General features: G+C 37.7%; 1 protein-coding gene across 10 annotated transcripts in view; it reads right to left on the bottom strand.

Moving 5' to 3' along the window:
• The window catches only part of Isha (Insulator su(Hw) mRNA adaptor), a 116,764-nt gene that overhangs the window by 10,319 nt on the left and 83,168 nt on the right, over nucleotides 1-23,277 (bottom strand). For all 10 annotated transcript variants that reach the window (XM_067124613.1, XM_067124611.1, XM_067124609.1 and 7 more), the window contains 5 exons: nucleotides 22,942-23,226; nucleotides 21,734-21,949; nucleotides 21,468-21,606; nucleotides 20,015-20,325; nucleotides 18,179-18,478 (listed from right to left, as the gene is read on the bottom strand). In XM_067124613.1, the coding sequence (XP_066980714.1) occupies nucleotides 18,179-18,478; nucleotides 20,015-20,325; nucleotides 21,468-21,606; nucleotides 21,734-21,949; nucleotides 22,942-23,226 (1,251 nt within the window). The remainder of the gene's footprint in view (nucleotides 1-18,178; nucleotides 18,479-20,014; nucleotides 20,326-21,467; nucleotides 21,607-21,733; nucleotides 21,950-22,941; nucleotides 23,227-23,277) is intronic.

Here is a 23,277-nt window from a genome sequence, read left to right as displayed (position 1 = left end):
CACAGACACGCAAGCTGTACATTGGAACCTAACTAATTGGCATACACAATTTTTTCACAGACACGGGACCATTTGTGAAATCCTTGAGAAACCTTGCAGAAGTGTTTGTTGAATTTTTGAAGTAATTTATAAGTTTTCATGCTTTTATGTGTAAAATCTGTATGAAAAATATATAATGTTTATTTTCGTGCATGCATAAATATGATACAAAGGTAATTACAGCACGTACAGTTAGAGTACTTTTAAAAGAATGTCATACCCATTCGCAAAGTTACTGCACTTTCCAAAGATGTGATGCCCCTGCAGAAAGTTTGTTTAATTTTTGAAGTACAATAATTTACTGTACAGGTTTTCATGCATTTGAGTGTAAAATTGGTATGAAAAATTTGTATTAATGTATTTATATTTTTGTAAATAATGATACACAAAGGTAATTTACAGTAAAGTTTACTTTTGTGCAAGATGTGATACCCATTCGCAAAGTTACGTACTTTTAGAAGATGTGATACCCTTGCAGAAGTATTTATGTTTAATTTTTGAAGTAATTTATAAGTTTTCATGCATTTAAGTACAAAACTGGTATGATGGTATGAAAAATTTGTATTACTCTTATTTTTGTATGTACACTAAATGATACAAAGGCAATTTACAGTAAAGTTTACTTTTGTACAAGATGTGACACCCATTTGCAACATTCCATGCTTTTAGAAGATGTGATCTCTCTCTCTCTCTCTCTCTCTCTCTCTCTCTCTCTCTCTCTCTCTCTCTCTCTCTCTCTCTCTCTCTCTCTCTCTCTCTCTCTCTCTCTCTTTAGTGTGCACATATTTTTACAACTTACTATTTCTCTGTACGTCTTTACATAATTTTAAATTGACTGAATGTACAGTACCTGTACCCTCTACACAGATTTGTTTTACTTTATTGTAAGTGAAAAAGAAAATGGCATCCCATGAATTAAAGGTAACATTAGTACAGGCAGTCCCCGGTTATCAGCGGGGGTTCCGTTCTGAAAGTGTGATGATAACTGAGAATCGCTGATTTTCAGTTATCAGCGCCTCTGTTAGATATGTATCAACGCCAATACCCTATTATCAGCACCGATAAGTGGAAACCAGCGATTTTCATCACCGGACAAGCCCTGTAAAACCAGATCGCCAATAACCGAGCCTGCCGATAACTGGGGACTGCCTGTATATGTAAGTGACTACTGTAAATGTGCTAGTGTGTGGTAAATACCCATTACGATACTGCACTCTATTTTCAAGTCAACTATTTACAGTGTGTCCTCAGCTTACGGCAGGGGATCTGTTCCAGCGCCCCACCGGAAGTTGATTCTCGCTATAAGTCAATTTTTCGCCGTTATCGTTGCTTTAATGGCTATAAGCTACAGCACTGTAAGTGCCATTAATTTCATGCCTATTCTTGCCATTAGTGCAGTTAACGGCGCCGTAACTTGATTCAACATCAAGTTATGGCGCTGTAAAACGTCGTTATCGGCACTGAAAAATTTGAGGACACACTGTTAAGCTAACTTTTAAATGAAATTAACTTTAAATTTGATTTAAAAGTTAGCTTCATGCTGTACTTTGGGAGCATGATTTGGGTCATATTTAAGCATTTTTAGTGACTGTACCAAATTCACACAAATCCTCCTCTAACACGAGGGGTTCTGGAACCTAACCTCGCGTAAGTTCGAGGTATTACTGCATTCCTATATGAGCTGAGGTTACTCTAGCATAGCTCTTTCAAATCCATTTGAGCATACTGTACTATTTGCATATACATAAAAAGAATTTATCATTCAATAACTTTGATTCCTTTCTTGTATTCTCAAGCTATATATTGTAGTGTAAACTGTGTTTGCATTTACAACCTTTTACTGTGAAAGTTTACACAAGATGTTTGATGTTTGCCAGATATGACAGTGTATCTTAATTTTTTTTTTTTTACATTTCAAATAACTGCTCCTATAATCACCCTTCTGCATGAATGAAATTATGTGATATAAAGATAGATAAAACCTACAAAATTATATCTGCAATTCTATTCAAGACTGTCTTACTATCACACCTCAAAAACAAATGGAAATCAAGCCAAAATTTGACCTTTACAGATGTAAAACAAATAAAATTATTTCTCCCATGAGACTGGTTACAACATGAGGAATAAATGTAAAACAAATAAAATTATTTCTCCCATGAGACTGGTTACAACATGAGGAATAAATGAAGTTTTATTGAAATTGGTTAAAACATAACTGAGAAGTATGTGAGGAGTATGAGTTTTAAATTAAATAAATAACTTAAGTTTTGAAATTGAGTGTGTAAAGTTGGAGGCAAACTGTAGGCTGATAGGTGATATTACTTCTGCTAAGGTGTAAGGGTAACAGAAAGGCAGCTTGATTTATGTTGCCTAAGAAGGGATAGAAAGGTTCTGTAAGTAAATTCTTTTTGCCTTTTTAAAACAAAAGCTATTTAGCAAAATCAATCTTACAGGCCAACTACACACACACATGGTCAGGAAAATGGGAGTGGAAAATCCTCCATATCTACCAGACAGCAACACATTTCAAGAACACATTTGGCATTGTCAAGTAAGGACTGGGCGCAAAACATAAAAAGTAACAGTATTAGGTCTGCAGAGAGGAGGTGGTAGGTTAAATTGTCTCCATCAATTCTCAACTCCAATCTTGATTTCTTTTTTAATTAGATGTGTCTACAATGACGATGTGAATAAATATTTCAGTAACATGTATCTAGTCTAAATCCATGATGTCTAAGGTTTCTGGGTAAAAATCAGACTAATCAATATCTCAACTTTACATATAAGACCTCGGGCTACTTTCTGAGTCATGTTTGGGGAAAGTGAGTGAGTCTAGCATGTTACCAATAATTGTCAAAATATAATACTGTACAGTACAATACTAGTGTCTATTTCTGTATAGAGTACAACCAAAACAGCACTTTGGGTTTAATCTGCTTGCTGATTTAATTATAACAGCTGCAGAAATGTTTGCATTATATCCAATTTCATTTCCTTTAGTGCCTTTATCACCAAAGATCTTGCAAATTTCAATATAACCTTAAGGACATATCTTTTGACCTGCTCGGCAGATTATTTTTAGAATTACTTCAAAGGACATTTACTACATTCAATAAAACAATGACAAATTTTTGTGAAGGTGCAATATAACATTATATATGGCTGGTGCATTTTTAACATCCTACTTGGCAGATAATATTACAGGCAATTAAGTTGTAAAACTAAGTCAACCGCAGCATTGAGAATTCAGTTTTCCAGTCTGGAATAATGCAACAAGTAGCACATCAGTAATTTTGTTTACTCAACGGGCATAAATATTTTGTCCTTATGTGTTTTTTTAACTGTATTTCCTCTTGTGTGTTAAAATGTTTAACTATAGTGTACAGCATAGTTACATAATTTAGTGTATCAGCTGGGCATTGTTATATTTATGCTTCATAAAGTAATTTTTTTAAAAGTGAAAGTACCACTCTTTGTTTATCTGACAACCACGTGCTAACATTTCTGAGATGTTTGGTTACATAAGGTGTAATTCCACATATATACATGTACTGTCCTTATATTTCAGAACAACCATACTCCTGCAAATCACTGTTTGCTAACACGCTCTGAAATTCTAAGACCTGTAGTTATAAGAAATTTAAATACAATGTATACTACAGAACAGAAAATCATTGTTGATGGAAGATACAAAGCAGTTCCTTATGTGAAATTTTTTAATGTGACTTCACCATACTAATTTCCTTCACCCCTTGATAACATGTCCACAGTAACCACAACCCCACTGGGACTTCACTAAGCTTCTTATGCAAGATTTACTATACATATCTAATACTGTCTGGTATTTTGATTATGTACTGGCTTTAATGCATTGTTGTTTATATTTTGTGCTACATGTATAATAATTATTTTTCAGTTTGTGTACCCATCCTGGTCTAGAAGTAAACAAGAGTCACATCACTTTACGCACATACTGTGGCCCCTCTGTTTGTCTGCGTATAAATACACGCATGTATCATGTTAAGAAAAACTGTATGCTATGGCTGACTATAGTAATTCATCATACCAGGTATGCTCACAAGGTATGTAAAATACAAATTATACAATATGTAAAAGAAATCATTTTACTCCTTACATCTGTTTTAATTTAAGCTATGAAACACCTTGTACTTATTGTCCCCTGTCCCCCACCCCCATCTCTCTCTAGTACAGTATACTTTCATTTAGGGGGTAGCACCATACACGAGATACAAAATATGTGTGTGTTTGTATGTGTGTGAGTGAACTGTTGTCCCCAGTTAGGCAGTCACATCAACAGTATCCATTTGCAAATGTCGAATAATACAGCTGTATCTAAAATTAAATGATAATTTTGATAAAACTGTATTATACAGCACAAATTATCATCTTCATCATATTACAAAATATAAACATTGTGATCATGTGCCACTGCAATCTGGTGATGTTTACATTCTCAAAATCATCAGCTGACACAGTTTTACCAACATCATCATTATCATTAGCTAAATGAAGCAAAATCTGGAGGTATAATTTTTTTTAAATTAACAAATCTTGGTTTAAAAATGCAGCTTATCTTTATACAAATAAACTTTAAAGTAAAGCCGTGATTTCACCTATTTTGAACATCTCCTTCCCTATCTAAAACTTTTGCAAACTGGACTTGATTCGTTTCTTCAGCCACAATTACAGCCTGCTGCTTAAATGTAGTGATAAACTTTATTAAAACCCTTTTCTCAAATACGTGAAGGATGAATAAACAATTTTATTTTTTATATGAAGTCACCACAGAGAATCTGCAAGATTTTAACAAATCGGCAACTGTAACGCAACTCTAAATAAAAATGTGATAGTTATGGTAACTAACATAAAAACACAGTTGTTTCTCAATTTAATTGCTTATGTCAGTACTTTAAGCCTGTGTTTTGCTAGGCAGTGGTAAAGAAATTGTAAGTGGTTCTTAATTTTATAAGAAATAATAATGAATTATTAGGTAACCAAATAACTTTGGTTGGTCTCGTTTAACTTATGACAATTCACATTTAGCCAGTCTGTGTATGTGTACAGCACATGTATATGTAGGCGCATGCATCGCATTCAAACTATAACTTATTTTGTTTCTCTCTCTCTCTCTCTCTCTCTCTCTCTCTCTCTCTCTCTCTCTCTCTCTCTCTCTCTCTCTCTATAAAAATAAGTTGTTATAAAAGACAAGGGAAGAAAATGCACAAGAACTGCGCAGTTTACCTTAAAGCAATGCATACATGTATATACACAAACTGAAAAAGAAACGTATGTCACACTACATTATTGTATTTGGTACATTATTATTGTAATAAAGAGAGAGAGAGAGAGAGAGAGAGAGAGAGAGAGAGAGAGAGAGAGAGAGAGAGAGAGCACGTAGTGTTTTGTAATTTATGTTAAAGCAAAGACGTTTAAGGTTGCATGATGTTTGTGTATCCTGTGTGATTTTTTAGCACTTCACATAAGTAGGCACAACTACAGCAGTCGGCTATGTTTTGTTTACCCAGTAAGTAGGTAGAACTACAGCAACTGGCTATGTTTTTGTTTACCCAGTGAGTAGTTAAAACTACAGCAATCAGCTATGTTTCTGTTAAGTTAAACTGCCCAGTGCTGTATTGCATATATTTTTAAAAGCTATTCATTTTGGAGATGTATATCTCAAATTGAATATGTGACTTAATATTTCAGACAATGAAAATTTAAAAACACCAATTAGGATAGGCTATTAATTATTCTATATATGGAACTGGTGTTGACAAGCAGATAAACAAGTTGCTCCAGGGTATTAGATTGCATTGGCTATTTACCAATCTTTGTCACTTAAAGGACTTTGTTACTTATTGCGGGAGGCAGACCCTCAAACTGTCTGTTGAATTGAGTTGTCACTACATCAAGAGTTACAGATGTACTAAATTCAACGACATTTTGTCAACCAAAGATATGACAGTTATTTCTCAAATCATTACAATTTCTTTCTGCTAATATGCAACCTCTAGTCACCACAAAATATCTTATAACCAAAGAAGCATTCTCAAAATGCTGTCTTTGACATTCTTCACAGAAGCAACCACAAAACCCTAAAACCCAAGAAGCATTCATGGAATGCTGTCTTTGACATTATTAACAGAAGCAATTTGTTTTTTCTAGTTTTATCATAAGTCTTTGAACTCTCTGGGTACCTGTGAGAGTTTGAATGCTTGCCAAGCAAAGCCAGACTTTTGTAAATGCTGAGAGATATGATGCTCACTTTGCCTGCTCCTACCTCAATGTAAAATTTTTAGAGGCCAAGTTTCCCAATTTGCTTGGGCATGATTTACGATACCAGATAAATCAATATCATTTGTAAAAAGAACACAGATATGACAATGCACTCGGACAGTTAGTCAATGTTACAAATCATAAAGGATATGAGCATTTCCTAAAACAATGGCTCCACTTGGTGACATTATACTGACGAGGGGACCACAAAAGTATTGCAAAATTAACAAATAAAACAACTAAAAACACAATATAAACAGATTGGGGCTCTCTGCTCTCTCAACAGTTTGCTCTGAGTCAATGGTTGGTTCATAACCATTCTTCTAAGTAGGATATCTATCTTTCCTGCTGTCTTCCCCGATCATGAAAAATTTTTACAAGTGCAGAACTTCATAGCAACATGAAAAATTACAGCTCTAATGCAGCATTCTAAAATTTTACTAATAAACAAGTGGACATAGTAGGGCGAGTTCACCTTTACTGTAAAACAACAAATGATATATAAACTGGGGCAGACAGTAAATTTCCATGAAAATCTGCCAAGCCAATTCTGACACCCTAACAAGCCCAATTATGAAAATAGTATAGAAAAAGAAACGTTGCCTTTTTAAGTACCCTTAAGCAAGGTTATTCAATCCACAGCTGGAAAGCCATGATACTCGGATTGTAACACAAACAAATACTTGAGAAAGTTATATGGTTATCGCCTGGTGGTACTGAACTGAATTACAGTACTGTACAAGTTTACTTCTCTTAATAAAGCTTCAATTTATGAAAAGCCATGATACAAACAAAAATATCACTACCATCCCCCCAAGAAAAAATACTGATGGCAAAAGCCTCCAACGAAACAAATAAATATTTCAAACTTCCTCCCAACATGCAACCACTGGCAGTTCAGATTAAGTGGTGCCCCTGATAGATTCCTACCATGTTTGTAAAGTTGTGAAAATAATCATATTTCTATCCTGACATGTTTTAAGTAATCTACTTCAAAATGTCTCAACTCATGATAATGCTGTGATCAAGGTGACCAAAGTAGAGCATCACACGAGGACTAAAAAGTCAGCATTCCTGGTGAAAACTATATACAAGCAAAAAGACTTTAAAAATAACATAAATAAATGTGGGATCAGCTAGTGGATATGGTATTCAATATAAGGTGGTGTTCTCAGAGAAACCAATTCAATAAACTAAAGAGAAAAGTAGTGGCTTATGGTGACAAAAAAGCTGAAAACTGAAATTTAAAAGTAGTCATGGTCTGTTTCATTATTTTGTAATAAAACAAGGCCCAGTGATTAGCATAAAATTGAGCTGAGAAGCTGCTGAAGTGTCTGACAAACCAAGGCCATGTTTACATCTATTTGATTCAGTTCATCGTTTTGAATTATCTCCATTCACACTCACCGAGTCAAACTGAGTCATCTGCAGACTCACTTTTCCATATTGTATTAATTGGCTTATTGCATGTGGCCAAACAGTGATTTTGCAGTTTTCAATGACTTAAATATGAGTAGATCATTTCTTTCTGAACATTTAAGTATTCCGTAGCCTTGCAGAATACTGAATATTACAATCAAAGTATCACCCCATCTCATTAGAGATTAAACTTTTCGAGTAAAACACAATGTATTGAGGCCTTACCCTCAAAAGGGCCTGGAGTGCTCCAAAAAGATATGAAACTATAGGCTGAGCAGAGCCATAAGCACTTTGGACTTTGTTTTGGAATTGAGACAACCTCAAGCAACAGTTGAAAGAATCAGTATGGCTTCAATCAGCATGTAAACGATTTCATCTTCCTATGTAACAATAATAATAAAAATTGCATTTTTATGATAAACTTTTATACAGGCAGTCTCCGTTTATTGGCGAGGGTTCCTTTCAGATGGCATGACGATAAGTGAAAATTGCTGGTAACAGAAAATTGGCGATTTTTGGGGCTTATTGGCACTGAAAATTGCCGATTTTCAGTTACTGGCACCTCTGTTAGGTATGTATTGATGCCAAAATTGCCAATTTTCATTGCTAGACAAGCCCCAAAAAACCAGATCGCCGATAACTGGGGACTGCCTATACATACTTACCAAGTAATTACATAGCTATTAGTTTCAAATAGCAAGGCAGCTTACATTTTGAAATTTGCCATAGCACTATTTTTTTTTTTTTTTTTTTTGGGTAGGTGACTAGTCTGGATTGATGGAGACATGGATTGATTGATTAATTGTGGGACATGGAACTGTGCCCTGCATATCAAAGGAATAATCCAAACTCCCTGGTTAACGGATGATAGGATGGTCTGGTTTGTTTCCATCCTGAATTTCGTCTTCCGGACAAAAAAAATTCAGGGCGCTGACGTCCAGAACAGGTCTCCAATCTCCTGATGACTTGGGGACTACAAAAAGAAGGTTGTAGAACCCCTGAGAACTGACATCTTCGACCCCTCTATTGCTCTCTTCCTGAGGCGAGATGAAACTTCTTGGGAGAGGGCCGAAAACCTCTCCGAGCCTACAAGTAGGCAGTCAATGCAATGGGCGTGTTGACTAAGGGTGGTTTCTCCCTGAACAGGATGGAGTAGCCCTCCCTCAGGACTTCCACGATCCAATGTTCTGCTCCCTATGCTTTCCATCTTCCCCAAAAATGACGGAGTCTGGCTCCTACTGGAGTACGGAGGACAGCCCCACTTCCGTGAGGAAGGCCTGGAGGAGGACTTCAGGGCATGAGACAAGAAGTGGACATTTGAGCGAGGTCTGGAGTAAGCCCTTTGCCTGCTACTATGAAATGCTGAGGCTGGGGAGGAGAGACCTTCTTGACACTGAAGGCGGCCATCTCCTTAGGGTGTCTAGAAGACTGGGCCAAGAGGTCCTGCACTGACTTCTTTTGCAGGTCCGACGCAATTTCATGTACTGTGGACTGTGGAAACAGGTGCTGACTGTCTAGGGGAGAAGTAACCCCATTGGTGGTGTACGAGCACCAAAGCTCTCTTCTTAAGCACCCCAATAGCAAAGAGAGAGGCCTACTCCCGGGAGCCGTCTCTAATGGCCTTATCTGTACAAAAGAGAACACCAAGCCAGTCCGTGGCACAATCTTCATGTAAAACAGAACAGTCCTTAATTTTACATGCAAGGGCTCCCACAGACCAGTCCAAGAAACTCAAGACTTCAAAGACTCTAAACAGGTTCTTGAGATGGTCCAGTTCTGTTGTGGAGAACATCACTTTGGCAGACGAAAAAGCAGACCTTTGGAATGGATCAATCAGCCCAGAGATGTCCCCCTGGGAGGAGGTAGAGACTCCCAAGGAAGAAGCTTCTCTCGTGGTGTAAGATAAGTACAGTACCTCCTGTGAGACAGCCTGGAGGGAGCAAACTGAAGGAGGGCTTCCCCTGCTCTCTCTTCTCAGGGAGCCAACTCTCAACCTCGGTCAAGGCCTTCCTCAGCACCATTTTAGGAAACCTAGTGGAATCAGCAGGCTGGTTGCTCAATAAAAATGTGGAAGCTGGTGAAGCCAGTGCCGCTGGAGAAGAGAAATCAAGAAAACTAATCAGCAAATATCTCAGCAAGGCCTCAAAGGCCGAAGGAGGAGTGTCCTGGTCTACTTCCTCTTCCACACCCGATGACACCAGGGACAAAGACAAGTCTGCTGGGGGTTGAGCCATACCAAAATGCTGTAAAGTTGGCACTGAATGGGAGCCAACCATGGATCAACAACTGTGGGTGCCTGAGAACCTGAGCCAGGTGTCTGAAGAGGAGGAGGCAGCTGTACAGAGGCTGGTGCCAGGCACTTGGCAGCTGGCACCGCAAACACTGGAGCTGGTGCCATTGCTCAAAGGCCGAGACTGGACGGTCAGAAACACTGGAGCTGGTGCCGTTGCTCAAAGGCCGAGACTGGACGGTCAGGTGCTAATGGGCGCTCTGATGCTCTCGGGCTCTACTGGGCGCTCGGACACTAATGGGAGCTCAGGAGCTGCTGGGGGCTAAGCAGTAAAGAACTTGGGAGCCAAATATTGGCTCTCTAGCTCCAGGTGCTCCAGAGAAAAATGCTCTGGGCTGTCCCAGTAACTGCAGGACGGATGAGGGCTGCAAGCAGATTCTCTGAACCTTTTGCAAGGCACCAGAGGAGAGTGTGACACATCCAATGCACGCCTTTTCAATGGCCTTGATTTGTCCGCAAAGCGCCACTGGTGCCTGGGACTGGACTCGTCAGAACTAGAAGAAAGACGATATACTTCCATTGAGACGCCTTTCCAATGGCTCTCTGTCGAAATCTGGGATGCAACAACAGCGGTGACTACCCATGGGCAGACCCCACCGACCTCCCTTGGGCTACCAGTGTGATTCCTCCCAGGTTTGAGGGAGTAAGACATTGACTTTTGCCTTGGAGAATTGGCAGGATGAGCAGCCAATACTCACTATTAAACTAAAATTCCGTTCACATAGTGAATTGAGGCAGGCAATGGGATCGGGTTCAGAAGCATGGGAGCCAGATAAAGGAGAGGGTGGTACAGTCTGAGGACTGGGAATGGGAGACACAATAGACACAGGCTCAGAAACAAGAGGAAAAATAATATCATCAGAAGACTTAGTAGAATTCTGGCTAGCTAAAGTCTTACTATTATTGGCTCTAGAAACCACCTTCCTCTTCCTGTCTCTTTCCAATTTAGCTAGATGTAACCTTAAATTCTTACACTTTTTACTATCCCAGTCTTTACATTCCTCATAGGTCAAAATCCAATGAACATACCTGTCTCCTACAATCTATGCAAAGGGTATGTGGGTCAAAAAGAAGCCTTTGTCAATTTTGTGGTGCAGCCTTTACTGCAATACCTAATACTAGATGAACTTGAGTCAGACATCGTACACAAGTCAACTATCAACAAAGTCTAATTTGTGAAGAAACTGTCTCCAATCGTGAAAACATGTCAAAAATCATTAAAGTCGGTCATAAGAACCTAACATTGATTAAATGTGCCGAAAAGGCTACCACATGCAAGAATACTTCACCAATTGGGAGAAAAATATCGACCGGAAAAGCAAAGAATTCCACAATAACCTGCTTCACACAGGTGGTCTATAGTCATAACCCGGCAGAAGCAAATTCAAGCTCTCTGCCAAGTTGTTCCTCTCTTTCCCTGAAAGTGGGCGGGGCTAGTCATATAACCAAAGCAAAAGTAGCGCCACCATGAATTTCAAAATTTAAGCTGCCGCATGAGTTGAAACTAACAGCTATGTAATTACTTGGTAAGTTACTCATATAAAATCATTGATTTCCACAGTTTAGTCATGAGCCTGACACCAAGAAGTACAAGGCCTGCAGCAGAAGCTGTCAGTTTGTGACACCAAGAGAATATTTTGTATCACCACATGGAGCCATTGATTGGCGGGACAGAATGAGCCACTGATATATAGGCCTCCCAAGAGTAATGAATAAAATGCTTGAATCACCTTTGCAATTCATTTCAATAGCAATCTCCCTCTACAAAGCAACTACTGTATTGCATAAAGATCTCAGCGCATAGGATTGCAAGGATCTTACATAGCATGTAGCTCTCATACTAAATTGAAGAAGACATATGGAAGTATAGCGCTGACATCTACATGGACCACTGTGACTGATGAAAAAATTGGGCCTGTCTGATCAGTGACACAAATCAAATCAAACTGATGTGATTGAAATTTACTCTGTTCACCTGGTGTGAATGGTATTGCTGAGGTTTATGTGGCAAAGCAAGACAAATCATGATTTGTGTTGATCTGATTAGATTCACTTGCTGTACAGTTGGGCTCAATATAATTCAATGTTGACATTGTTCATTCATATAATCAATATATATATGCTTCCAATATGGATGAAACAGCAATTTTTGTTTAACTACATAGAAAAATAATTACTCATAAGGAAGAGATGCAGATTAAATGCCTATCAATGATGCTGAAGGCAATGTCACTTAGCAACCTCTCTATTGTCTTCCACTCACACACTAATGGCTAGAACATTCAAGTAACACTGATGGAGTACATAGTGAATTACATTTTTCCAGCTAATGAAAAATATAATCATGAAATCAAATTCAATAACAAAACTTCAATAATGAAAAGGATGCTTTTGAAGTTCTGCTGTCTCACAAACAAGATATATGTATGAGAAACATATGCAGTTACCTCAAGATAATATGACGCAAAAAGACATTGTGTTGCTGAAAGTCCCTAAAATGGAAAAGTGAAAGAATTTCATGTGCAACAATTGCATGTTATTTGCCTTGAGTGAACTTGGGTAATTTTTGCAGAAAACTTTAATTTTGAAATGATCAAAAAGTTAGGGACAATAAACCCAAGTCGGCTTCACAGGAAAATCAGCCTGCAGAGACGAGTTATAGAAAAATATGATAAATAAATATGAGGAAATAGAAAACAAAACAGATACACCTGAATTCAGGAAATATTGGCAGAATGCAAGAATTAATTTGCTTCTACCTTAAACATTTGGATATCAGAAAATTCCACAACTGCAGTAGTCAAGATAAAACTAGCTAACTGAATAGTATTAAACCTGGTATTAGAAAACAACACACTGTTAATAGCAGCAACCTGCCCAGTGTTGAGCAAAAACAGCTAGGTCAAGTAAAGAAGAGTGCAGAGCATGTTTGTTGTTGTAGAATATTTTATACAACAAACAAATGAACTCACATTAAATCTATGCCAAAAGTCAACACTGAGAGTTGTCAAAATATACTTGAATAATGACATAACTTTATCCAAGAGTTTGAGATGAGAGTTAGCACCCAAAGACCAACTGAGGAACAGTACTCCAAACAAGGAGGAAAAGAGGTAAAACACTTTGATATAATAATTTCATCATGAAGCATTCGAAGGCATTTCTGCATGATACCAACTTTTTGAGAAACAGGGGAAGCAATATTATGTACAAGCTTCTAAAAAGTCAATTTCTTATCAAAAGTTACACGTAAAATCTTAAAAGTCAGTGACATTTAAAACCGTACCATTTTAATGTAAAACAGGATGCAGAGGTTTAAGTCTCATGCCTCAAAGCCTAATCCACTCATGATTATGTGCCATAACTTTATTACAGGATTCTGCAACCACAGACCTAAGGTGAAGAGACAGAACAACAGTTAAAAGAGTAGCATCACTGTCACATGCAATCAGTTTCTTCTCCCGACCTTGCCATAAGTCACTACCATAAATAATAGATAGCAGTTAGTAAGATTTGCCACAGAGGAGTTTTTGGCCACTTCCCAAACCTCAATGGCCAAGAGTCGGGCATCAACAAATAAGCCACAAACTTTTTACCACTTTTCCTATGTTTCAACATCAAATACAGTATGCCCAACCACTCTTGCTTCCCTCCACCATGTCTGCTACCTATCCTTGCACCTCCACCTCCCCCGTTTCCACACTCCCATCAAGTAACCCTATACTGTACTGCTACTGTCCTATCTCATTCTCTACAATGCACTTGCAACCTTTGCTATGTCATGTTCACATGCAAACTATTAATAATATAATCCATTTAGCTTAGTTTCACAAAATATTTACATTTTACTTAAAATTTTTTTGCTATTACAGTATAAGCATTAAGTGTGATTAGGCTAGCAAACTGATAGGATTTTAAATTTTCAAGTACTATGAAACCACCAGATTTTTGTTTAATAGTAATTACAACTTGGACTGCTGAAATTTTATTGAAGCATACTTTCACAGTAGTGAATTACTTTCACAGTAGTGAATTATTTTTACAGTGTTGAGTAACCTATCAAGTGAATCAACTAACATAAAAAGCAGAAGACCCATAATCATGCAGAACAGAGCTGGATCACTGGATGCTGAAAACCCAGTCAATAAGCTTGTGTAAAATATCGAAGAGCTTGAGATGACAATCAGCATCAGAAGACCACACTGAAGAACAAAATTCCAAACAAGGAAAAAGAAAAGGAATAAAACTGATATAACAGCTTCATTTTAAAACATTTGAAAGCATTTCCACAAGACACCAACTTTTTGAGAAATGGAGGAAGAATTATGAGTATGCTTGTCAACAGTCAACTTTTTACCAAATTTCACACCTAAAATCTTGAAAGAGATATTGACATCTAAAACTGCATCATTTAAATGTAAATCAGGATGCAAAGGCAAAGGTGTTCTGGATCGACTATCATACCTTTGTAGAAGGGCTGAGCTTCATACCCCAAGGCCAACTCCACTCATGAACACATGCCAAACCTCAAGTCTTGTATCATACCAACTCCACTCATGAACACATGCCAAACCTCAAGTCTTGTATCATTATTTCTATACCTTAAGCAACATTATAGCTGCTAACTATTCGGTAATGATCTTTTTTATTTTTCGAGACTATAGCATTTTTTGCAATGTTGGTTCATTCCTACTTAAATAAGATTTACTTTTGTTTTTCTTATACATAACTGGATATAATTCTTAAAAGCTATGCTATTTTTCCCTGTGATGTTAATTTGCCAAAGAGAAGTTACCTTGCTAGTGCTCATCAATGCAATTCCAATTACCTTAATCACTTTCTTTTTCCTTTTTGTGTTCTTTTCTGCTTCTCTGCTTTATTTTTGGTGCTTTACAGGCAAAACCCATGTAACTATCTCTTGTTTACTTTTTACTATTTCTTTTCTGATGCAGCAAAAAGTAAGTATTATAATTTGAGTGTGCATTATGATGGAATAGCAACTTAGTGCACAATTCATAACTGTTTCTGCTTTCATTATCCAAACATGCACCCCTCCCCACCCTGTATACAAAAAGTTGACTACCTGATTGAGACACCAAGTCCTCATTTTTCAGGGGAGTTTTGTCTACTTCACCCCTTTCTAATGTCCTTGTTATACCCTCTTTTCATGTCTTTGCAAATCTTTTGTAAGCCCATTTAATGGAGTTTTGCAATATTGCTTTGTCTTCCTATATCTTAAATTATTTACTACTTTTTACTTAAGTATTTCACATATTCCAAATAGTTGCTGATCACTTAGCACTTAAACCACACATCCCTAGTTCAAGGATACAATTAGTTGTGTCCACAATAAAAATCTATGAAGCCTAGAACAAAAATTGAACTTAAAGGCCACTGCAGTAAGAAGTTGCTACCAATATCACTGAAATTGTTAAACAACTGGGGAAAACATAACAGTGCAACTACACCCCTTTTGAGAGAGAGAGAGAGAGAGAGAGAGAGAGAGAGAGAGAGAGAGAGAGAGAGAGAGAGAGAGAGAGAGAGAGAGAGAGAGAGAGAGAGAGAGAGAGAGAGAGAGAGAGAGAGAGAGAGAGAGAGAGAGAGAGAGAGAGAGAGAGAGAGAGAGAGAGAGAGAGAGAGAGAGAGAGTTTTCCAGTTTTCATCATCCAAGGTTAAATTCGATAATAGTATGGGTGGCCCTTCCAGCTTTCTTCTTAATACAAAAAAAATATATAGTAGAAACAGTCCCTGGTTATCAGCAATACAGTTTTTCGGGGCTTGTCTAGTGACGAAAATCAGCGATTTTCAGTGCCAATGTGCGCCGATAACCAAAGTTAAGTATATCTTAGTTTAACCAGACCACTGAGCTATTTAACAGCTCTCCTAGGGCTGGCCCGAAGGATTAGACTTATTTTTACGTGGCTAAGAACCTACTGGTTACCTAGCAACGGGACCTACAGCTTATTGTGGAATCCGAACCACATTATGACGAGAAATGAATTTCTATCACCAGAAATAAATTCCTCTAATCCTTCTTTGGCGGCTCAAAGAGTCGAACGCTGGGCCAACAGCGTGCCAGTCGAAAGCTCTACCACTCCTCCAAAGAGGAACTGCCGATAACCAAAAATCGGTGATTTTCAGCGTGCCAATATGCGTCGAAAATCGCCAATTTTCTGTTATTGGCGATTTTCACTTATCGTCACGCCCCTGGAACAGAAGCTCCACCGATAACTGGGGACTGCCTATACATACATTGCATAAATATAATGAAGAAAGGGCCAAAATAATAGGTTGAAAGTATCACAAAAGTAATAAATAAGGTATATGATGATGATCAACAATGTGAAAAGCAATGGAGTGAGATTGGTGGGGCATAATATGAAAACATAAAGGTGCTTGAGGAAAAGTTAGCATGACATGAGATTTACAGGGAAGAAAGTGGCAGGCGTATCACAGAATCTGAGACAAAAGATTTCCATCAAAATAAGCACAGAGTCGTTATTGTTTATCGGTGTGATGGAAGAAGATAAGGCAACAATGCAGGAAGCAAGGCCCCTTGGAGCTACTGGTGATAAGTGCAGAAGCAAAGAAAGAAGTCTTACATTTAAGAGATGCAAGGGAAGAATGGAAACGATTGAAAATAATGCAAGCAAAACCAAGATACTGATGACTGCAAATGGAGCAAGTCTGGTGGTCATATGGAAGCTATGAGAAAGGAATAAGGGTACAAATATGGCATTTGGGATTCAAGAAGACAATAGAAGACAGTTTGTACCAAAACAAATACAGTACATCAAATAACTGGACCATAGAATTGTAACAATAAAATTTTCAAAACTAGACTGATAACTACTGGCTATGGTAAAGCTAAAAACAAAAAAAATTAATAAATGACACAAAGGACACTACATGCTAATGATGTCAGCCACAACAGCAGTAATAACATTCTTTTAAAAGATACAAGGAATATGAAGAACTCCTCTTAACTGGATCGAAATCATTTGCCTGTTTCAAACAACAGCTGAGGCAGTTTAAACCTTCTAAACTGGTCTCAACCAAGATAAAAAAAATAATGTACAGGTAGTCCCTGCTTACTGGCGATATCGGTTAACGGCGTTTCGGTATTACGGAGCATGGCTAGCGACGTCGTTAACCGGAGTTTTGGTGCCAATCTCCGGTTAACGGCATCATAAACGGGGATTTTGGCGCCGATCACCAGTTAACAGCACCGTTAAATGGGATCTCTGCGCTGATTTTCGGTTAACGGCGTCAATACCGTATCCAGAACGGCACCGTTAAGTGGGGTTTTCGGCACTAATATCACTGATTTTCAGTTAGCAGGGTTCAGCCGGGGACGGAAACCCCCCGCCCTTCATTAACTGGGGACTGCCTGTAAATTGTGGTGCTGTAATTTCCCTTTTGGTGTAAACATAAAATAATGACATTACATTAGATTAATATTATAGAAATTTGGTTCTGAGGATTACTCACAATACATTGAAACTGAACCCTATACTATGAACCTTTCATTTGAATAAAATGCATTACATAAAACTATGAAGAACTTTAGTCTTCCATCTATAATCAAGACTGCTCCGAGTCCTAGTTACAAATAATAATGAAAAACGTGTTCACTTTTTATATGGCACACAACGGCATTTTACTGGTGTCTGTCCTTTAATGAGTCACACTTTGAAAACGACAATGTTTGCCCAAAAGATATGTTTTTAATACAAAATAAAAATGGATACAAGGTAGAACCGAAGAGGCTGGAAACCTAGATGGAACAAACCCAAGGGAATAACTGAAAAGAAGCATGTATACGCAGCAAGGAAACAAATAACTACTGCAAAAAACACTTAGTACCATCCAAGGTGTGTCTGCCTTATTTCTTTACAGTTCAGTACACACTGCAAGCATAGCTCACAACTTGCTCGAAGGATTTTACGAATGGATTCCACTGATCAGTCTTCTGAGTTATAGCGTGACAGATGTTTGCGAGACCCTAAATCTTACTTTTCACCTATCTATCACATATATTTGGTGAGCCTAATTTTTTACTTTTACTGTTGAAAAAGGAGAACTTAACTATAAAAACAAATAACAATGGAAATACAAATGGGTACTCACCAGGTCCACTAGGTCCTGATATCATTCCCATTCCAACTGGGCCAAATGTGTCGTTTCTTATGCCTGGACCATGTGGGCCAGGAGGTGGACCTCCCATCAAACGTGGAGGTGGGCCACCAGCTCCTCCCCCAGCACCAGGAGGACCAAATCCAGGCACTGGTACAAAATTATTGAAGCCACCAGGTCCAACCCGACCATTGGGGCCACTAGGGCCATCTGGACGGAAGTTGGGTGGACCATTCGGACGAACCTGGGGGAACCCAGGGGGTGGGCCACTAAACGCATCTGGAGCAAAACGTTCTGGAAAGAAAAATCAATAATGCTATAGTAAAACATTTCATATATGAACCACTTGTAGACAATTACCTTTAATGTGTGTGTATGTGTGAGATGTGTGTGTATGTGTGAGACAACTATCGGAATACATGTTACGCGAGTCTATGATTCATAAGAATATGAATTTATACTTACAATAATTCCCGAAATAATATGAATGAATCTTTATCAATATCTGAACATGTTTGTTTACTTAAAAGTTTTTCCTGACCACTGGGGGGTGCAGTGTTTACAAGATGTATCATTCAAAATGTTAAAAGTGAACTGTACAAATCAAACCAACTGGCGGAAACACTTATTACATAAGTATTTGAGCATCTGGAAACCCATTAATGTTGACATGTTAAAGCATATAGCAACAAAGCAAAAATTATTTTGAGCACATAAGCAAATAAATCACTAAACAGTGGTATTCTCTAATGCACAGGAATTACCAATAAAAGTGGACTACATAGAATTTTTCAAAGCCCTAATACACAACAAACTAAGCCTGAAAACAATCCCAAGGATAACTACACAGGCAGAAATAACTGGACAATGCAAAACAAGAAAAAACAAATACAGTACCTAAAATTCTACTAACTGTTACCCTTGTATTGCTATGTGCACTTCCACTCACATGGAAAAATGATGTAGGCACATTAATGATGATTAATGATAATGCCAGCAAAATGCCTCCACAGTTTTGCAGTAAGGAGAATAAAAATACTTTAGGTGCTGAAGACTGTTTTGCAAAATGTCAAACCTGACAATTCACAAAATAAATCTCCAGAATCAGTACTGTTCTAACAATTCTTTAAATCTTAACTACCAATGCTGTAAAAAGACGACAAACCTTAATTATGAGCAATACAATCTAAAAAATATGATAAAAAATCAGTTTTTAAAAGTAAATTGCACTTTTTCCACATATAAAAAACTGAAATCTTACTGACAGGTGTATCTTTCAGAGCAAATTGTTCAACCATTAAAACTGTTTAACAAATTCAATAAAAGTTGTGGGAGCACAGGGTACTGTCCAGTCACCTGACTTCTTATCCTCATTTTTCTTTTGGCTACACAGACAGAGGTGGCATTATGAGTAAAGACTTTGATTTATAGATCTAATAAAAAAACACAATTTACTTTTAAAAATTGTGACTTGTTTATCACTGATTCATGAGTTATACTCAACTTGGCAAATGATTTGATTTTCTGAATACAGGATGTTAAGGCTAGCACTGAGGCACTTTTACCCATGAAGCATTTAAGATAGCGAAAAGAGGGAGTTCGAGTGGTTGGACAGAAAGATAAAAGATCCAGAGAATAAAGATGATAAAGTACAAAGATCTAATAAAGATGATACAGTACAAAGATCTAAAAGTGAAACTGGGAGAAAACCTGTGGTTGTACAAAGCAGTGATAGTCAGAGCAGTTGGACAGCAAGACTGAAGACAGCAGTAACTCCTTACGGGGATTTTTGCAAACATGTCAAAAAAGACACATTGATCAATATCATACCTCTTCCTCTGGAGTCTTCTCGGTCTCTATCACGGTCCCTGTCTCTATCTCTGTCTCTGTCTCTATCACGATCTCGACTGTCTCTGTCATGATCACTGCGACTTCTATCTCTATCTCGATCTCTATCTCTTCTATCTCTATCCCGGTCATATCTATCACGGGATCCCATGTCACCTCCCGAGGCAATATTTTTTAGTCTTTCAACCATCTTCTCATGAACAGACGGGGACCTCGCACCTGGCCTTTCAAATCGAGAAGGTCTTTCCCGCCTTTCATCATCCTTGTCTTTAGAGGAAATTCCATTTTCCTTCCTGCAAGAGACAAAGAGAGGATCATTTTAGTTGAGCATAGCATAAGGATAAAACCATATATTCATTTTCAAATAGAATGAAATAAAATGAACAAAATTAAATATTTCAATTCTAACAGGTATGATAGTTTAGCATTTACTTAATACTTAAAAACTGGAAAATCCTAAAAATTTTTCTCATTCCTATATACTGTCATATTAAAAAAAAACATTAAGCAATAATAAAACCTCAATTTTTAATTAAGCCCAATTCTCCTAATATTTCACTTTAGCCCAGTTCTTTATGTTCCAATCAGCCCTCCTGGGAGAGGTTCCTGTCCCCAAAACCATACGCACACCAACAAAAAATAGAAATTCAGTTTAAAAGCAGACTGTAATTTTTAAAACTTTTCTTTACAAACCCTTTCATAATACTACACACTGAATAATTACTACTCAACAAACCCTCAAGATGCGACAATACCAATGGGAAAGAATATTTATCACTGCATCTAAGCAAAGAGACCATCAGGTACCCTGCCTCTACACACCTTCGTAGTTTTAGTTAATAAGTTTCTATGAAAATATTAATTTTGTTGTAAAAAATTACATCTGTTTTACAACAAACTCATTACTAATTCTTTTAGCTGAAATTACAACTTTGGGGAAAACTGCAGCTTCTACAACTCCAGATTGTCTGAATGTTACCTACCACATCTGTTGAAAGGAGCTTGGGTATCAAAATTGTTTTCCTTTAGACACATACTGTTAGGTTCAAGAGATAACCCATGAAATGTAAATTTACACTTGGCACTTTGAAAAAGTTAAGTACTGCCCTAAAACTCATGAGAAAAACAAAATCAAACACTTTCAACAGCTGCTACAAATGATCTGAGGGGGCTGTGAAATTCTTTTCATTTCCCTATCGCCTCTTCTCACCTACCTGTCCAGTTTTAACTTGACCTTGCTTCAATTTTCATCTTTCATTATGGAACAAATTCCCTGGATGAGCCCTATGACAGTCTAGATATATGAGTTGCAAATTACAGTACTGTACTTTATAACTTCAATGCTATGATTATACCAGAGAAAAGCAACCTCCAGTAACAAAGCTCTCACATATAACTAGAACTACTAACCAGCAAACATAAGAAAGCTACTTACCCATGTACACTTTTATCAACATCTTCCATTTCTATATCCATATCATTTGAGTCATGCGAATTACTGTTCATCAGAGGGGCATTGTTGGCCATTGTTGTTATAGGAGGCGCAGAATTCTGTATGCTGCTTCCAGGAGGCACTGTGAAACAAAAAACAGACATATGTCAGGTCAGTCATTATGATAAAGTGAACTAAATAATGCCAGAAAATAAAATGACTATTCAAAAAAAGGCCACATGGAAAAAAATATGTAAAGCAAAACTTACACATGGGCCGACTTGGTACGTTTGGTGCCATGCTAACAGATGGAGGCATTGCACCTATAAGCGGCTGGCCTAATATTGATGATACAGGAGGATGCACACCTAAAGGAGGAAGGCCAAGGGGTGGAGGAACTCCTAATGGAGGCAAGTTTGGAGGCATCAACCCCTGTGGCAAAGGGGGCATTGGACCTGGACCTGGACCCGGGCCAACCTGAGGAGCTGAAGAGAAGAATAAGTCATGTCACTGCTGATTTTCCAAACAAATATGGAGGATTCAACATTATGCTGAAATGATGCACGTGCACAAAATCTTTTTACTTACAGTAAAAGGGCCATGATGCTGGTTACCTAATTGAACATTCATATTTCCAATCTTCCTTAACCATTCAAGATTTACTAACTACACCGCAATATATTAAGTGACCCATTGTAATATAAACATCCATGTAATCATTACCTCAACACCCTCAGGGATTTTAAATTACAGTTTTCAACTTCCAGCAATAAATTTAAAATTAGACTCCCCAATTACTGGTGCCACAGCCATATGTGCTTGTGAAATACACTAATCTTTTCCCATATCCTTTATAATAGACAGGCTTTTAAACAACTGCCATATAACTGCTCCAGAAACTGACTTACCATATAAACCTACTGCATAAGTAAAAGTGACTATCTTTTATGACCTTTGTCCCTACACATAAAAACCCATGAATTATATTCTGGCCACGTAAGAAATCAACTGTAATCAATAATATGGAACTTTTAGCACTTCCTTTACATTCTGAAATGAGCACCCAAACTAAACATTCAATGTGGAATAGGCTATGCACTATTAAAAAACTATAAATCTCTTAAAATATCAAGAATAAAAAAAATTAAATATGAAGGCTCATAAGGGGAATCAAATCAATGCTATCCTACAAGCACCTACAACACTTCAGTGCTGCTCTAAATTTACCACTTATCATATTCATTATGATCTTGAAAATTACTGGTAGTATGTAGCCACTTCATACTTGAAACTTTCCACCAATACTTATTACTCATGAGTAACATGCAGCTAAATTATACTCCAACTTTTCCCACTTCAAGAATTATTACTAACAATCCAATTACATTTGAATTAGGGAAATTCATCATGGTTTCAAAAATGGGAAAATTTACTGCATCAAATTTGTTTCCTGTGTGGAAACCTCATTAAAACTTACGAGGCATATTTGGAAGGCCAAAAGGGGGTGGCAAGATGTTAGGAGGCAAGCCCTGAGGATTTGGAGGCAAACCCTGTGGATTTGGAGGCAACCCTGGGGCAGTGGATGTCAAGGCAGAACCATCCCTGGTAACGTCTTGTGTTTTCTCTACAGGAGGAGGCAATGGAGGTAAAGGTGCCACAACCTCCTGACCTCTGCTATTTGGAGGGTGACCTGGTGGTACTCCAATAGGCACAAACCCTGGAGGAGGACCAGGTGCTGGAGCAGTTTCAAGGCCATACCGACCTGAAAGGGAAAAGCAAATACAATTTACAACCGTGGTCAATTTCAATACTG

This window comes from Macrobrachium rosenbergii, chromosome 22 (genome assembly GCF_040412425.1).
Source record: "Macrobrachium rosenbergii isolate ZJJX-2024 chromosome 22, ASM4041242v1, whole genome shotgun sequence".
Lineage (NCBI taxonomy): Eukaryota > Metazoa > Arthropoda > Malacostraca > Decapoda > Palaemonidae > Macrobrachium > Macrobrachium rosenbergii.
This window is presented reverse-complemented; position numbering and strand designations above follow the sequence as displayed.